The 15,448-nt window shown below is 43.2% G+C and overlaps 1 protein-coding gene across 1 annotated transcript; it reads right to left on the bottom strand.

The window, feature by feature from the left end:
- Nucleotides 1-381: 381 nt before the first annotated feature.
- LOC114050306 (solute carrier family 40 member 1-like) lies at nt 382-14,486 on the bottom strand. The gene is made up of 9 exons (XM_027871924.1): nt 14,456-14,486; nt 11,273-11,340; nt 10,548-10,707; nt 8,249-8,364; nt 7,662-7,788; nt 5,907-6,161; nt 2,336-2,809; nt 2,099-2,269; nt 382-677 (listed from the first exon to the last, which is right to left on the bottom strand). Exons 1-9 carry the CDS (start codon nt 14,484-14,486, stop codon nt 382-384), a joined length of 1,698 nt encoding a protein of 565 aa, XP_027727725.1.
- Between the last annotated feature and the right edge of the window lie 962 nt (nt 14,487-15,448).

The following is a 15,448-nucleotide window of genomic DNA, read 5'->3' as shown; positions in this document are numbered from 1 at the left end:
CATCATATCTCAGAGCATTTCTACCCCTTCACATAGTTCTCTTCTAATTTGTTTGGTATTCATGTGTATTCATGTCTTGGGTGAGGATGGAGAGGGAGGGACAGTATTTTACATCTCTTCATACATGGAGAGAACCACAATTGATTTTCTAGCCCAGCTCCTCAATTTTGGGCAGTATAGCAATCACCTTACTATTTGGTCATCCCAAACAGGGAAGGTGAATTTGTTGAATGAATTAGTCAATGAACAAATGAATGAATGAATAAGGGTATCAGCTAGTGGAGAAGTGGCTAGAAATTGTGATTGTGAAATCGGATCAATTTAATATGAGGAAATTTTCTAATGGGAGATTTTATCAGATAGGAAAGAGTTACATATTTCTCAAATTAAAAAGGCTTCCCTGTCCCTCTTTGGTGTTTTCTGGGTACGTGGATTTTGACTCCTGTATCTACGTGCATAAACAAAATACATGGTGTGCCCCATAATCACAAAGATGATAGAAATGAACACCAACAGCCCAAATTGTTGAGGGGCTGGAGCCAGGATGACAAGGATGAAGTGGATAAGGTCCATTAGGTAGTTCATGGAGCACTGCACGCCGTTCACAGTGCCACGTTCTGAATCTGCGATGTTTTCCTGAAGGAGCTGAGTCACAGTGAGGTCAAAGGACCAGAGACCTGCAAGAGAAAGAAATCGAAGTAGATAAAATTATAGTCAATGTGGCCCATTTAAATACTGAAGTGCTGTCAAAGTGACCTACTTTAATACTACACTTCCAGAACCTGTGATTGCATGTTCCAGGGTCATTACTGCACTCCCTCCCCTCTAATGATATCAATCCTGACCTATTAAATCCTTCAAAAGTTGCTATGACCAAAAAATGGGTTGCATCACCCTGCAACCAATCTGGTGATGAACCTCTAGAAATGCAGCTGGAGAGGGCCCAAGACAACAGATATACTACTAGTTAACAAGATTTTTGGCTTCATGGGTGTCTAGAAGAAGTTGCACTCTTTGGGCATTTATAGCTTTCATGGTGAATGGGAAGACTGCTGCATATGTAGTTAGAGGATTGGGGTTCGAATCCTGCTTTACATTCAACTTAGTAAATGTGTTATGGTGGGCAAATAATTTCACAAGCCTCAGTTTCCCCTTCTGTAAAATGAGAAGGTTGGACCAGATGATCTGTAAGGTCCCTTCTGGCTTTTGAGGTATGATGCAATTAATCTGAGGTCACATCCACATCACAATGCAAATTGATGGCTTTAGGGGATATAACACTGAACTGGGATTCAGGAAGAACTGAGTGTGAATCCTGCCCCTGCCCCTGACTAGTCATATGACTCTGGGCAAGCCCCTTAATCTCCCTTAGGATCCAATTCCTCACCTGTAAAATAGGCATAAAAATAATACTTCCTTCCAGGGTTGTGTTGTGCCTCCAAGAATATAGTATATGTAAAGCACTTTGCCATCATTAAAGAATTGTGGAAATGTTAGATATTTTTATGAAGCATCTTTTGGGGAGGACTTGAGGTGGGTCAGAGTGACACCTAAAAAGAGGAAAATGCCTGTCTGGATGTAATGGTCAGGTTTGGGATAGAAAACAAAGATCTGGGTTTCAGCCAAAGACAAGATTTATTAGAACATCCGTCATATTGGGCAGACTCTTAAGGAGTCTGAACATTAGTGAGCTATTGCCTAGAGTATTAGAATCTGAGTCAAGATCTGGGTTTCACACTGGCTGATCTAGAAGCCCAAGGAGTTCCAGCTCCAGAAAACTGGTTGTTGGCCTTGCAGGAGGTAAAATCAACTGTCCCTTCCCTAACCTTCAAGAACAATGATTGTGCCTGCACACGGCCCTCACAACAATACAAAAAACCATTCGGGGGCAGCTAGGTGGAGCAGTGGATAGAGCACTGGCCCTGAAGTCAGGAGGACCTGAGTTCAAATCCAGCCTCAAACACATAACACTTACTAGCAGTGTGAGCCTGGGCAAGTCACTAAACCCCATTTGTCTGGCCAAAAAAAAAAAAAGAAAAGAAAAGAAAGAAAGAAAGAAAAGAAAAGAAACCATTCAACAGCTTTAACCAGGGCTTACCAATTCTGGCCAAGATCACCCCTGAGAAGAGCAAGATGATGGAGACATATGACTCAGGCTGGTTGCTCTCTTGTGCACCATCCATCAGAACAGTATTATTGGTCCAGTGGATGGCTGAGCGACCAGGAAGGATAGGCTGGTTAATGTTTCTTTCAAAAGCAGAAACATGTACTGGGTTCTCTTTCAGCATCTTGTGACTTAGGGAAGAGTTCCCGCTTAGTGGAAGAGAGAAAATACCCAAATCAAAAGGACTCCCGGGGGCAAAGACAGAAAACACACACAGCAGCAAACAACCTATGTGGAGACAGCTGGAGATGAGGCCCGTGTGAACTAAGCCATAGGACCTTCTTAACCTGGTAAAGAGGATTGTGCCCACAAGACCTGAGAAGGCTGAGATGGCCATAAGGAGGCTGAGAAGGGAGCCCCCGATCCCCTGTGTGTAGGCATAGCCTGTGGTGATACAGTCAAAGCCCAGCACAGTTGTGTATAAGAAGGCTAAACCCAATCCCGCCAAGAAGACAGTTTGCCCGCAATATGTCTTCCAGCCATCACAACATGTCCGGACTAGTCTTTGTATCTGTCTGAGGCCGAGAGGAAACCTGGAGGTCATGTCCTGCTGGGCTTCCAGAGGAGATGGCTGGTCCTCTGGTCCTTCCAAAGTCTTGGACATGTTGGCAAACTCATCAGTGGTTGGACAAGAATGAATTTCCCCTAAAAAAAAAAAAACATCCCGAAAGGTTTTCGATCACAGTTATCGTAAGAGCTTGCTGCTTGTTTTCAAGCCAGATGATGAGGATGTCTGCTTGACTGGTGATGTTGAGAACAGGTCATCTCCCCAGTAGCTGCCCCTTGCCTAAATTCCCCATCTCTATTGAGGACCCATCTATTATCCCAGCCAACCCTGCTCAAAATGTTGGCACTATTCTTGATTCATCGCTCTCCCTTACACAGACTTCCAATAATTTACCAAGTTACATCCATTTTACCTCGATGATATCCCCTGCCTGTGTCCCCTCCCTTCTATTCATGTAACCCTAATTTTCCCTTGTCTAGATTATTGTGATATTCTAATAATGGATCTCCCTTAAATCTCTCTTGTATCTAATTCCTCACCCACAGAACCAGAAAAAGAACTGGCCCAAGGCCCAGATCTGATCATGTTACTTCTTAGTTCAGAGGTTTTAGTGATTCCCCGTTGCCTTGAGTAGTGGTCTCCAAAGTGGTCTCTGGGGCCAAGATTGACCATTCTATGAACCCAGATCTAAATCTCAGACCCAAAGAAAAATCAGTGTGTGTATCAGGAAATGGGGCGGGTGAGAAGAGAACTGGGCATGTTCTAAAGATAAGTTACCTCACAGGGAGTATCAAATAAAATTTAGATAGATATAGATATAGATAGATAGATATGTGTGTGTGTTTACACATATACACACATATTTATGTATAATGCTTTGCTTGAAGTGCTATGTAGATATAGTCTATTATTGTGAATAATAAATTTCTTGAAGTCAGAATACTTGCTTCCTTTTACGGAACCTTTTATGGTTTTTCATTCAGGTAAGAAATTAACTTCTTCAAGTCTTGGAGATAATAGCCAATAGAACAAAATCATGAGAGTAATCAAAAGAAATTATATTTTTTAAAAGTTTTAAAAGGGAGCCTGCTGATTGAGTTCCAGTAGTGGTCAATCCTAGAAGGAGTCAAGGAGTTGGATAGTACTCTGGAGGGATGAGTAGAATCCTATAAGTGCATTCATTCATTCATTCAGAAAACATTTATTAAGCACCTACTATGTGCCTTGTGCAAGAAGCTGGGGACACAAAAGACAAAACTGCCCAACAAAACTGCTCTGACCTGAAGAAGCTTCCATTGTATTGAAAGGAGGGACTGGTGTCACGTAGTCCAACACCTCTCCAAATCCCATAGCATCCCTCACAAGTGGTCTCAACTAAAGTTCCTTCAGGGACAAGGAACTCTCTACCCCTGGAGACAATCCATACTGCTTTTGAACATAGAAAGTAGGACTACAGGAACGATCCAGGATCACTATTGCCAGCAACACTTTGAGAAAGAAAGAAGGAAGGAAGGAAGGAAGGGAAGGAGGGAGGGAAGAACAAAGAAGGAAAGGAGGATGGGAGAGAAGAGGAGGATGGGAGAGAAGAGAAGGAAGAGGGGAGGGAAGGAAGGAAGGGAGGAACAAAGGGAAGGAAGCAGAGAAGGAAGGGGCACTTTTTTTTTTGGTGGTTAAAGAAAGTGAGAATAATGATGTTGACGTTTTCTGTAAACACGAACTATTCCTGTTATAGAGATTGGTGGACTTGCATTTGAACACAATATATTGCACTGTGCTATAATGAGGCTGGGCCTGGAGTCAGGAAGACTCCTCTTCCTGAATTCAAATCTGGTCTCAGACACTTACTAGCTGGGTGACCCTGGGCAAGCCACTAAAGCCTGTCTGCCTCAGTCTCCTCATCTGTAAAATGAGCTGGAGAAGGAAATGGCAAACCACTCCAGTATCTTTGCCAAGAAAACCCCAAATGGGGTCACGAAGAGTCAGACATGATTGAAAATGACTGAACAACAACAATACGTTTCCATCTCTGGAAAAAATTTTGTATGGCCTTTGTATCAATCATCCCCCATACCTGGAACATGCTCCCCTTTATCTCTGCCTCAGAGAGTTTCTCTCTTCCTTTAAGATGCAGCCCAAGCACCATTTTCAACATAAAGCTTTTCCCAATTCCCCATTCCCCTCCCCCCAAATCATCTTGTATTAAAATACTTCAAATGTATTCTCTTCATATTTATGCTGTATATATTTTTATGTATACTCGTCGTCTCCTCCATTAGAATGTAAAGTCATGAGTAGGGATTATTAAATTCTTGAAAGAACTTAATTAATACCTGTCAACTGATTGATTGATAGATCCCTATGAAGTGGGGAAGGATCAGTTTTGTTTCCTCTCTGCTACCCCATTGAGTACTTCCCTAAGCAAGCAGGTGGGAACTTCTGTAGAAAAAATTACTTCAAGAGCTACATTTTCTAAAATACTCTTTGACCCAGAGATCTCACTGCTAGGTATATGCCCCAGGAAGTCATTGGGGAAAAAAGATCTCATAGACACCCAAATATTGGCACTTTTTTATGGTGGTGAAGAGCTGGAAACAAACATGTCCATACATACATTGGGGAATGGCGGAACAAGTCGTGGGTCATTACTATAATGAAATATTACTGTGAGAAGTAGTGGACATGATGAAAACAAAGAAGTTGGAAAGCTTACATGAACCGATGCAAAATGAAGTAAACAGACCCAGGAAAATAACACGTACAATGGCTTCAACATTGAAAATAACAACAACCACAAAACAATCTAAAATGAAAGTACTATGAAAAGTTGCAAAGAATAAGCTTGGTCCCAAAGAAAAGATAAGGGGAGTCTCCTCCACAACTCCTTTGCTTAGGTGAGTGAGGGGTCCACAGGTGTGTAATATTACATACTGTGACAGAGTTGGTTTGTTTTAGTTTTTTTTTTGCTGAATTTTCGGTCTTCGTTTTTTGTCTTTTTTTAATCCTTTTTTTTAAAATAAAGAATGATTTATTGGGAGAGTGTGAGAGAGGGATACAGGGGAAATGTAGGTGATGTAAAAACAAAAGATATCAATAAAAATCGATTTATAAAATGTTACATTTTCAGATAGGAAGTTGAGAGTGAATATCTCTCAAGGGACAGAAAGTAGAAGCCAACGGAATGACAAAAGCCAAGGAAGGAGACCAAGTCAGGAACCATAGTGAAGTGAAAATCACCTTGAGAGCTGATGAGCTCCAGTTGCCTTTTTAGGAAGTTGTCCCCTGTGCACCTCCGGGGTTTTGCAGCCAACTGAGGAACTAGCTGATAAACTTTAGACAGGAAGAGGAACTCAACCAACAGAGACACCAAGTTCCATCCCAGAATGAAGCCACAACCAATGACGTTAGATGCCCATGTCATCACCTGTCCCACAGAGAGGGGGGCAAAGATGTTGATGATTTGGTCCATCCTTCGAATCGTTGCATTCATGCCTAGAAAGAAAAGTAAACCAAAATGTTTCACTGTGCAGTGAGCCAAGATCCCCACACCCAATGGCCAAGAATCATTTCAGATATGGAGGGGCCCTTCTAGCGCTCAAGGTCTGTGGCCAAACTATTGATTCATCAGACACATGTAGAGCATGGGGATCCTCCATTTTTACGGAGGAGAAAACTGAGGCTCAGAAAGGAGAATTGATCATGTAACTGGTTAGTGGCAGAGACAGCAGTGAATTCCAGGTATCGTGACCCCTGTCAAGTGTTTTCATCACAACGCTCAACATGATGTGAAAATACAAATACAAGCAAGTCGAGTACCCCCAACCACAGTGTGCTCATCACCTTAGTGTGGTTTAAAAGCCAGGACCAGCAAGAAAGAGCCAGCCTCGTGCAGTGGGAAAAGCCCTGCATTTGAAGTCACTCACCTTCCAATCACAGATCGAGATCAGGATGGAACAGGGGAGGTGAAGGTCGTCCAGTCCTCTCCAATTCATCCTCCACTTAGCTGCCAAAGGGTTTCTAAATCAAGGGTTCAGTCATGTCATCCCTCCGCCTCCCTGTTACCTCCAGGATCAACTATAAAGTCATCTGGTATTTAAAGTTCTTTACAACCTGGAACTTTCCTTCCTTCCCAGTTTTACATCCTCCACAAATTCCAGCACTCCACACTCATCTATTTCCAGTTTCTCAAACACAACATTCTATCTCCCATCTCTACACCTTTGCACTAGCTGTGCAGCATGCCTGCCATGCCCTGTCTTCTCATTGCCACCTCCTAGCTTTCTGGCTTCTTTCCATACACGGCTCAAATCCCACTTTCTGTAGGAGGTCTTTCCTGGTGCTAGTATCTTCTCTCTGAAATTATCATTCATCTATTTCCTATGTGTCTTGTATGTACGGTTCTTTGCATGTTTTCTCTCTAATTAGAATGTGAGTTCCTTGAGAAGGGACCTGGTTTTGTATTTTTGTATTTTTGCCTTTTTTGTGTTCTATTTGAATGGGATATTTCAATGAGTTATTCTTGATAACTAGGGGCTAGAGAAGTGGCATGGGGTAGGTGAGAAAGAGCAGGCCTCAGAGTTAGGAAGACCTAGGTTCAAGTACTGTTTGTAACAAACGCTAACTACGTGACCCTAGATGAGTCACTTAGGGCCTCTCAGGACCCGAGGTCAATTTTTTTAGACTGTAAGATGCTGGCCTGAATTAACTAAGGGAATTCTCTCACCAGGAATTCCCTAAACCTAGGAAATCACATGTTCTGCCCCCTCTCTTCCTCACTACATTTCAGCACCCTGAGTAGAGGGCCAGTCACCCTGCCTTCATCATGGCTCCCATAGCCACAGATTTTCCTCGTGGGCTGTACTGAATTTGCTCATCATCCTGTTTGGGAAAGAATTCATTAAGAGCCTGGGCAGTCCTTAATTTCTATTGCCCAACGTGATAAAGTATTTTCATGGTGACCCATTTGTGGGTGAAGCATTGCCTTGGACTTACCAGCCAGCTGGCTTCTGTTGTCCCCAGTCATGACCACGATCCAGTCTCTCTGAATGGTGATGGCCAGGGCTGTGCTGGCCAGGCTGGCCAGATCTGCTAAGATAATCACTGCCACATAGCAGGCCACCTAAGGGGAGGGGTTGGGAAGCAGAGTTTACAATCCAAGAATAGGCTTCAATAGGCAAATGCTTTCTCTGGTTTTTTTAGCTGACACTCCTACCCAAGTCAGCATGAATGGCACTAGGAACCTCCTAGTGACAGGTTCAACTTAGGGGGAGGCAGAAAGTGCCGTTCTGTTGACTTGATGAGCTTTCTTCCTGCCCACTCCATCAGCCCCAGATCTGATGCTAATTTTGGTCCTGCAGACGGGAGCCCACAATTCTGTTGTCTTTGCTTGTCTGTGATTTAGGGTCTGATTCACAGCTTCAAGGTAAAAAGTAACACTAAAGAAAGACTAGCTAGGTTTAAAACCCGCATCCCCAGAATGCTGCAGAACAGGCAAGTGCTGCTGAGCCTGGCAGAAAGACACAGCTGGGACCTTGGAAGTTTCATTTCATTGTGTAAGAAGAAGACGAGTACTCACGTACCGTGAGCCAGCCCTGCCAGACGCCTTCGATCTCGTTTTTGTAGGAGAACACCAACATTAGGACGATACAGCAGGTAGTGACCGAGGAGTTCTGAAGGAACAGGGATGCATGGGCCACTGGTGGTAAAGGAGATAACCTGCTCAGCACAGTCTTCTGAGTATTTACAGAAGAGAACCAATTCCCTGCCATGTAACATGGGCATATACATTTAACCAGACCCCTCTGCCTGCCCCAAATGACATTTTGATCCATATCTGTTACATTGTAATACAACAAGGTTATATTTTCATGAAGTAGATTCAACAGAAATGCAGTTCAACAATTCAGATCAGCATCTTCCACCATATCCCACAATCCATTCTAAATGAATCAATAACCTGAATACCAGATATTAGAGGATAACAGAGGGTCATATCTTTCAATACTATGGCTAGACCAAAATTCCTAGCCAGATTAAGGCTAGAGGAGATTATGAAAGACAATTTAGATTATATAAATGGGATGATTTGCATGAACTTAGCCTGACTAAGGAAGGTCTCATAACCCGTAAGATGGCTCTGAGGGGATGAACTCTTTGACCAAGAAATCAGGGAAACAAAAGAAAATGGCAAAGTGATTCTCAAGCCTTCTGCTTTCTCAGTGATGACAATAGAGAAGCAAAGAAATAGGGCAGAAGAGGGTATACACATAACTGACCGATTAGAGATGCAAATCAGCTAACCCTTCAGAATGGATCATCTCCATCCTGGGGGACCCTGAAGCCACAGGACTGACTAACCACCAGGAGGGAAGAAGGAAAGGCTGAAGGTGTCCCATGTCTCAGACCACTCTCAACCCCCCTCAACTTACTTTGCATTTTCTTTGTATTTACTTTGCGTATATGTGTATATCTGTGTATATTTGTTACTTCTAATGGAACATAAGCTCCTTCCGGACAGGCACTACTTAACTTTTATCTTTGTATTCTCAGAGCCTAGTGGAGTAGGCATCTTTAGGTGCTTTGTAAAGTCTTGCTTTTTGAAACTGATAGATGGATTGACTAGATCATTTAAGAAGAGGGTGAGGGGGGCAGCTAGGTGGCACAGTGGATAGAGCACCAGCCCTGGAGTCAGAAGGACCTGAGTTCAAATCCGGTCTCAGACCAGACATTTGACACTTACTAGCCATGTGACCCTGGGCAAGTCACTTAACCCCAATTGCCTTGCCAAAAAAAAAAAAAAAAAGAAGAGGGTGAGAATGATAATCAGTTGAGAGAAGCTCTAGGGAGATCTGTGTTTAATTAGATAAGTGCAGAAACAAATCTGAGTTTATCTGACGAATTACAATAACATAAGTGCCTATCTCAAAATATGAGTGGCTCTGGAATATCAATGTGAGTACTCCATCCAAAGGTACAGATAGCAGCCTAAGCAAGCCTTTTTGGCTCTTAGGACTCTTGTCTGCGTCTTCCCTTAAGTCCTTGATGGGAGACCTACCCAGCACATAGGAGGCTTTCTGTGGATGCCAATAGAATACTCAGCCAGTCCATTTTTCTGTCATTCATCATTTGCTAGATGACCAGTGCATCTTCTTTTCCAGTCTTTGGTCAGATATCTCTTTGATATGTCTTACAATTCTTGTTGGTAATGAATTAGTCTAATCACACTACGCATACATGTCTCCATTGTCTTTTGGGTGACTGTCAGCAGACTTTGAGCTCTGTTAGGTTGTGAGGTCCTTGCCTTTTGTCTCTTTTCATATCCCCAGAGAGTAGGACAATGTCTGACACATAGTAGGCACCTAATAAATGTTTATTGGATTAAATTGGATTGGAACGAAAAGTCATGGTACCCTGGACCTTCATGCCTAGGATCTAAGGTAGCTAGGGACACAGTGGATAGAATGTGGAATTAGGAGTCAGGAAGACCTCACTTCAAATCCTGCCTCGTACACTTATTTAGCTGTGTGACCTTGAACCATTCACATAACCTCTCTCAGCCTCAGTTTCCTCATCTGTAAAATAAGGGTAACGTTGTGAAGATCTAATGAGACAGCATAGGAAAAGAGCTTTGCACCCCTTAAAGCACTATAGGAGTGCTAGCTATTATTATTATCAATCAATCAGTAATGTCTTAACCTCAGTTAAGTCACGGGGAAAATGCAGATAATAACAGCACTTCCTAGGGTTGTTGTGAGGATCAAAGGAGATCGTTCTTGTAAAGTGTTTGGCACATTCTAAACTGCTATAGAAGGGCTAGCTATCATTGGTTAAACATCTGCTATGGACAAGCACCACGTTAGCCATTAGACAATGAATTACCTTTGTTTCTTGGTTTTCTGTCAATCCAGTCTCCAATTAAAACCCCGAACAGCAGCACCGAACCAGCCACCACTAAGCCAAAAACTGCTGTCAGGAGAAGGTTGCGTCCGTATAACTCTATCAGGAACACAGACAGAGCAAAGTGCCACATTCGGTCTCCCTACACGGCGGCAAAGGCCAAAAAAAAAAAAAGAGTTCAGGGTTGGGGATTGTTCTTCCTACTGTGACGAATGAAATTAAACTGTGAATAAGATGCATAGACACTGGGGACAGACCATCTTGCTGGGGTTTTCCAGAATTATGAAGGCAGGACAACATTTTCCTACAATACAGCCAGCTCTCATTTATCCAGTGCAGTGAGGAAGAAAGAAGACTGGATTTGGAGTTAGAGGACCTGGGTTCAAATCACTTCCCCTCCCTGGGCCTCAGTTTCTCCATCTGTAAAATGAAAGGGTTGGAGCAGGTGGCCTCTGTTTCCTTCCCATTTTAGATCTATGGTTCTAGGTGTGGGCAAGTCAATTCCCTTCCCCCGGCCTCGGTTTCCTCATCTATAAAGTGAAGGGGTTGGATGTGACCTCAAAGACCCCAGCCGCTCTAAATCTAAGATCCTAAAACATTCAGAAGTGACCTGATGTCAAGATTGTTTATGAAATTCTGGTTATTCTCAACCTCCTAGCTCTCTTGATCATTCGAAACACAAGAATAATTATTTGACTTCATCTTACCCATATAGAAAGTGCACAGCTGACATAAACCAAAACTCTTGGCCCCAGGAGGGAGTTCAAAGTTGCCCCTAAAACACACACAACCAAACCATGAAAGACATTTCCACGTAAATCTTGTCAAAGACACACTTGGTTTATTTCCTCCATGCAAAGGAAAACCAGGATGGCTCTTGCCCAGTGGGAGTAGAGAAGGATTTGAGAGCCCAGCTGGTGGTGTTTCTATGCGACTGCCAAGGGCATCCTGGAGATCTGAAGCAGGCTCCTCTGGAGCCCAGGAAGGGCCCTCAGGACCCTCCCAGAGAGGAGCACATATCCTAGGGGTGGGGGTGGGGGACCACCAGGCTCTGTAGTTGTAAGAAGCCACGTTCAAAGCCTCATCCTTTGTGCTTCTCTTCCGTGGTCACAAATGGGTTCGTTTCAACACAGAGCAAGCCCCAGTTTTCCAGTAGTGGATATAGGTCAGGATTCAGTACCTGAGTTCAAATCCTGCTTCAAATACTTCCTAGCTGCCTCATTCCCAGGCAAGTCACTTTATCTCTTAATCAAACAAGCAACAATCATCAAGCATTTGCTTACTAAGGGCCAGGTACCCAGTAAGCACTGAGGAGGCAGTTTCTTCATCTGTAAATTGAGGACAAAAATAATACTTCTAATATTTACCTCGCAGGAGAGAATTTGTGTAAAGCTCTTTGCAAACTTCGAATACTCATATACACAATTATTATCATGGGAGAATAAATGGCAAGGAACCTGTTTCTAGCTCAGGAACCTGTTTCTAGCTCAGGAATCTGCCTCTTGAACATTGAGTAGAACTGAATGCCCAAAGGGCAAATTTCAGACCTGGGAAGTATGGCTCACATTTCTAGCATGAGGCTTTTGTCACAACAAGCCTGTGACATGAGGAATGTGGGCATAATTCTTCTCATTTTACAGATGAGGAAACTGAGGCTCATCGGGGTGAAGTGACCTAGCCAGGGTCAAAGAGCTAGTAAGAGTCAGAGTCAGAATCTGAACCCACATCTTGCTTCAAGGACAGTGTACTTTCCACCATATCATGCTATAGTTTAAGAACATGACCTTGTAATAATTGTACAAAAACTAAACATGGTACCATAATTTAATAGCACAGAACCTTCCAAGTTGCAGAAAAGGCTAAATTCCATTGATAATTTTTTGAAAATTTCCCTTACACCAGGATAAATGCATTTGGAAACTGTGTGGACACTACTGTCTGACAAGAAAACTAAAGTCAATTTCTAGTGCCTGGGATCTCTCTCTCTGCCTCTCTCTGTCTCGTGTCTCTGTCTCTTGTCCCTCTCTCTGTCTCTGTCCCTGTCTCTCTCTCTCCCTCTGTCTCTCTTTCTCTGGGGGTCTCTGTCTCTATCTCTCCGTAGCCCTCCCCACTCTCAGCCCAGTGTTGAGGGCTGTCGGGGAAAGTCAAGGACACAGCCCAGACCCAGATAACAGCCTGGTTTTTAATTTAAAGGCATTTTCAGTTATAGAGTGAAAATAAACAGTTTGCCCTCAAGTGAAATAGGAAACAGAATCCACTTTGGCAGCTGGAGCCTTCAATTTAAATGGAAGTGATTGAATTGAGGGCTTGAAGCATATTTTCGTTAATAATTAAGCAAAGGGGCTTTTTTCTCCCTCCATTTCCTTGTGGGCACTAAGATCATGCTTCTCCCTCCACTCTTCTGAAACCCAACAGATCTCCAAAGAAAACTCCCGGCTCTGAACTGCAGGGAGAGACCTGATTAAAGCGTTAGCCTCGAAGGCCATGGTCAGTCACCGAAGTGGCTGGCCCATTTATCTCCCTGGGTGGGAGCCCTGCAGGAATTCACATTTGTAAAATTCTCTGGGATTGTCAACTGGAAAGTGCTTCTGTTGCATTCGGTACCATTTGAAGATCCATCATGAAGAGAAGCCTTCCCCCGTGGTAGGGGACTTCACTTCACCCTAAACCCCACGCTTTGCAATTTAATCTTACAAATGAAAGAAAGCAGGAGTCACTAGTGAAAACAGAACAAGAAATGACATTTTACAGTCGTTGCTCTAACTAGACACTAACAAGGTATTTTTAATATTCAATTCAATTAGGCAACAAGAAACCACTCCGAGAGAGCCTTTGCAAAACAGGCCAAATTGCTTAGTGACATTTAAATTAGAGAAATTCTGTTTTTGCGGCACATAATTACACAAAGAACAAATGCATGAAAAAAAAACCCTATTCATTTTACTTAATCAAATCCCCCCATGCCCAGTGGCACTGTGTAATTTCAGACTGATGATGTTAACATTGCAATATTTCCAAGCCAGAGAGAGATTGCTTCTTTTCCCAACCGGGCTAGCTTTTGAGAGTGAAGCTTTATTGGCGACCTACCTAAACGTCTCTTTTCTCTCCTAATTTGTCTGTTGCCTACGATTTCACTCCATTTCTCTTTATTTCCACAGTCTTTGATATCGTTGCCTCCTCTCATCATTATTGCATACTGTGAACAAGAGATTTTAGAGAATGACAGATTTATTCAAGGGACCGCGCATTGTCGTAAACTGTGAGAAATTAACAAGCTCTCCCCTTAATTTCAATTGGATTTCCCCTAAAAACCGCTCCCACTTGATTCTTTCAACTGGAATAAGTTAATTGTACAATCTATTATAAGGTCTACTGCATAGGAATAAAGTCGAAGTACTTGTCACCAAACGAGGCATGTTAATAACACCCCAAACCAATTACTCAGTGGAAATAAATCTCCGTCAGCAGCAATCAAAAGCTCTCCCAGTTTTAATTTATCAAAGAGACAGAGGCAGAGAGACAGAGACAGAGAGGAAAAAGAGAGAGACAGAGAGAGGAGAGACAGAGACAGAGAGGAAAAAGAGAGAGACAGAGAGAGGAGACAGAGAGAGAAAGAGAGGAAGGAAAGACACACACACACACACACACACTCACACACATGGAGTTGAACAGTAAACAGCCCTTCATTAAACACATTATGTTTCCACTTTAATTATTCAACAGGGTAAATTGATTACATTTGCTATAATTAATGAAAGTTTTAAAGTGAAAAGAAAACCATGAGCACATTTACAAGAACACAGCAATGAGCCTCAAAGGTTTGCTCCCACCTGCCAAGAATTTGATTTGAAATAAGAAGCATCTGAAACTTGGTGAATTGTTGTACTCACCCAGTATAGGCAGCAGGGTGGAGTTTTTCATGTGTCTCAGCTTTGAGCCCAGCCTTGGTTTCCCATTCAGCCCCCAGAGACCATGTGCAAAGATGGAGCTGGTCAGTGAAAGCCTTCTAAAACTTACACGTGCCCTTGTCCACACACGTACCCCATTGTGCCGAAAGTGCTGGGTGTGCAAATGCTTCCTCTGGGTCATCAGATGAGAAGCCAGCAGTTTCTGCTCCCCGTGACAGGCTAGTAGAACATAATAAAAACTGGGCTCATCTGCACTGTCTCAATCTAAGCGCTGGGCCAAGGGAAAGTGGTAGACAGTCCTGAGTTGGGTCTCTCTCCTGCTGAAATCTGCATGGAAGGAAAACCAGGGAAAGGCCAGCACAGACACACTCAGCCACCTCTCTTTGGATGTGTTCCCAAAACTTGGCATGTCAAATCTAGAGTAGAGATTGCAGGAATATTATTGATAACGGATTGAATAAGGCATCAGACACAGAGTGCTACCCAAATGTTATCTCTGAAGGAGTTCATTTCTCTAAGGTTTGCCGTTATAAGTCTTACTATCTATAACAGCAACTAAGTGACTTGCCCAGGGTCACACAGCTAGTAAAATGAGCCTGTACTCAAACCCAGTTCTTCCTGATTCCACATCCCTCTGGCCGCTACGAAGGACCGGGGAGAGAGAAAACCCACCTTTGAGCAGAGTGGAAATGTGTTCCCAAGGCAGCAACATTTCACAAGCTCTTCCTACACTCTCCAAAAGCCATCGTGCTGACCCGGCTAAGCACTAGGTGGGCTCCACTATGCAGCATCTAAAGACACTCACTTGGGACACCTGAAAATAGACGGTAGAACTTCCCCGCGGGGGCCTGGAGGCAGAGGCAGCTCCTCCAGGAAGTGCACACCTCTATCAGTTCAGAGAAAGGAAAAGAGAGAGAGATGATGATGTCATTGTTGTCCTCTGTCCTGCCTAGATCATGCCTGGGGTCTGACATT

Source organism: Vombatus ursinus, unplaced genomic scaffold, assembly GCF_900497805.2.
Source record: "Vombatus ursinus unplaced genomic scaffold, bare-nosed wombat genome assembly UNPS02014799.1, whole genome shotgun sequence".
Lineage (NCBI taxonomy): Eukaryota > Metazoa > Chordata > Mammalia > Diprotodontia > Vombatidae > Vombatus > Vombatus ursinus.
This window is presented reverse-complemented; position numbering and strand designations above follow the sequence as displayed.